Here is a 720-nt window from a genome sequence, read left to right as displayed (position 1 = left end):
CATACAGCTGTCCAGGTCTCCGGCTGCAGGGAGTGCCTGAGCCTGTCGCTTGTACAGGAGGGCAGCAGAGACAAAGCCTGTGTGCAGTGTGACCAGGTGAATGATCTGCTCAGCCTGGTGGCAGAGCTGAAGGAGGAAGTGGAGAGGTTAAGGAGTATCAGGGAGTGTGAGAGGGAGATAGATTGGTGGAGCCGCACCCTACCATCCCTGAGGCAAAGGCAGCAGATGGAGGCTCCAGAAAAAGCAGAGGATCCCCTGCCCTCTTGGCACCAGGCAGAAGGAACAGACCTAAGAGATGGTGGGGGGATGGAAACAGGTCAGGGCACCAGGCGAATCCGCTCCTGGCCTCACTCACCTTCCCAGTTTCCCTTACACAACAGATACGGGGCTCTGGAACTTGAGGGCCAGGCAAATGAGGGTGAAGGTGAATGATGAAGGTCCATCCAGGGGGTTGCCCAGGGTGAGCCCCACGCATTATGGCTGCCTCTGCTAAGAAAAAAAGGAGGGTGATTGTCATAGGCAATTCCCTTCTGAGGGGAACAGATTCCCTTCCAGTACGGCCCTCCGATTACTACCCACTATTGGTTATGCATGTTGGCAGGGATGAGGTTGCAGAGAGAAGTCCAAAAGCAATCAAAAGGGACTTCAGGGCGCTGGGGCGATTGGTGGAAAGATCGGGAGCACAGGTGGTGGTTTCCTCGCTCCCTTCAGTGGCAGGGA

At 56.0% G+C, this 720-nt stretch overlaps 1 protein-coding gene across 1 annotated transcript in view; it reads left to right on the top strand.

Annotated features, from left to right (window-relative positions):
* LOC104075025 (integrin-alpha FG-GAP repeat-containing protein 2-like) overlaps positions 1–146 on the top strand; it is a gene marked incomplete at its 3' end in the record, with an annotated part of 8,474 nt that extends 8,328 nt beyond the window's left edge. The window contains exon 9 of the mRNA XM_009575366.1: positions 8–146. Within this exon, the coding sequence (XP_009573661.1) occupies positions 8–146 (139 nt within the window). The remainder of the gene's footprint in view (positions 1–7) is intronic.
* Between the last annotated feature and the right edge of the window lie 574 nt (positions 147–720).

The sequence above is a fragment of the Fulmarus glacialis genome, unplaced genomic scaffold (assembly GCF_000690835.1).
Source record: "Fulmarus glacialis isolate BGI_N327 unplaced genomic scaffold, ASM69083v1 scaffold31083, whole genome shotgun sequence".
In the NCBI taxonomy this organism is placed as follows: domain Eukaryota; kingdom Metazoa; phylum Chordata; class Aves; order Procellariiformes; family Procellariidae; genus Fulmarus; species Fulmarus glacialis.
This window is presented reverse-complemented; position numbering and strand designations above follow the sequence as displayed.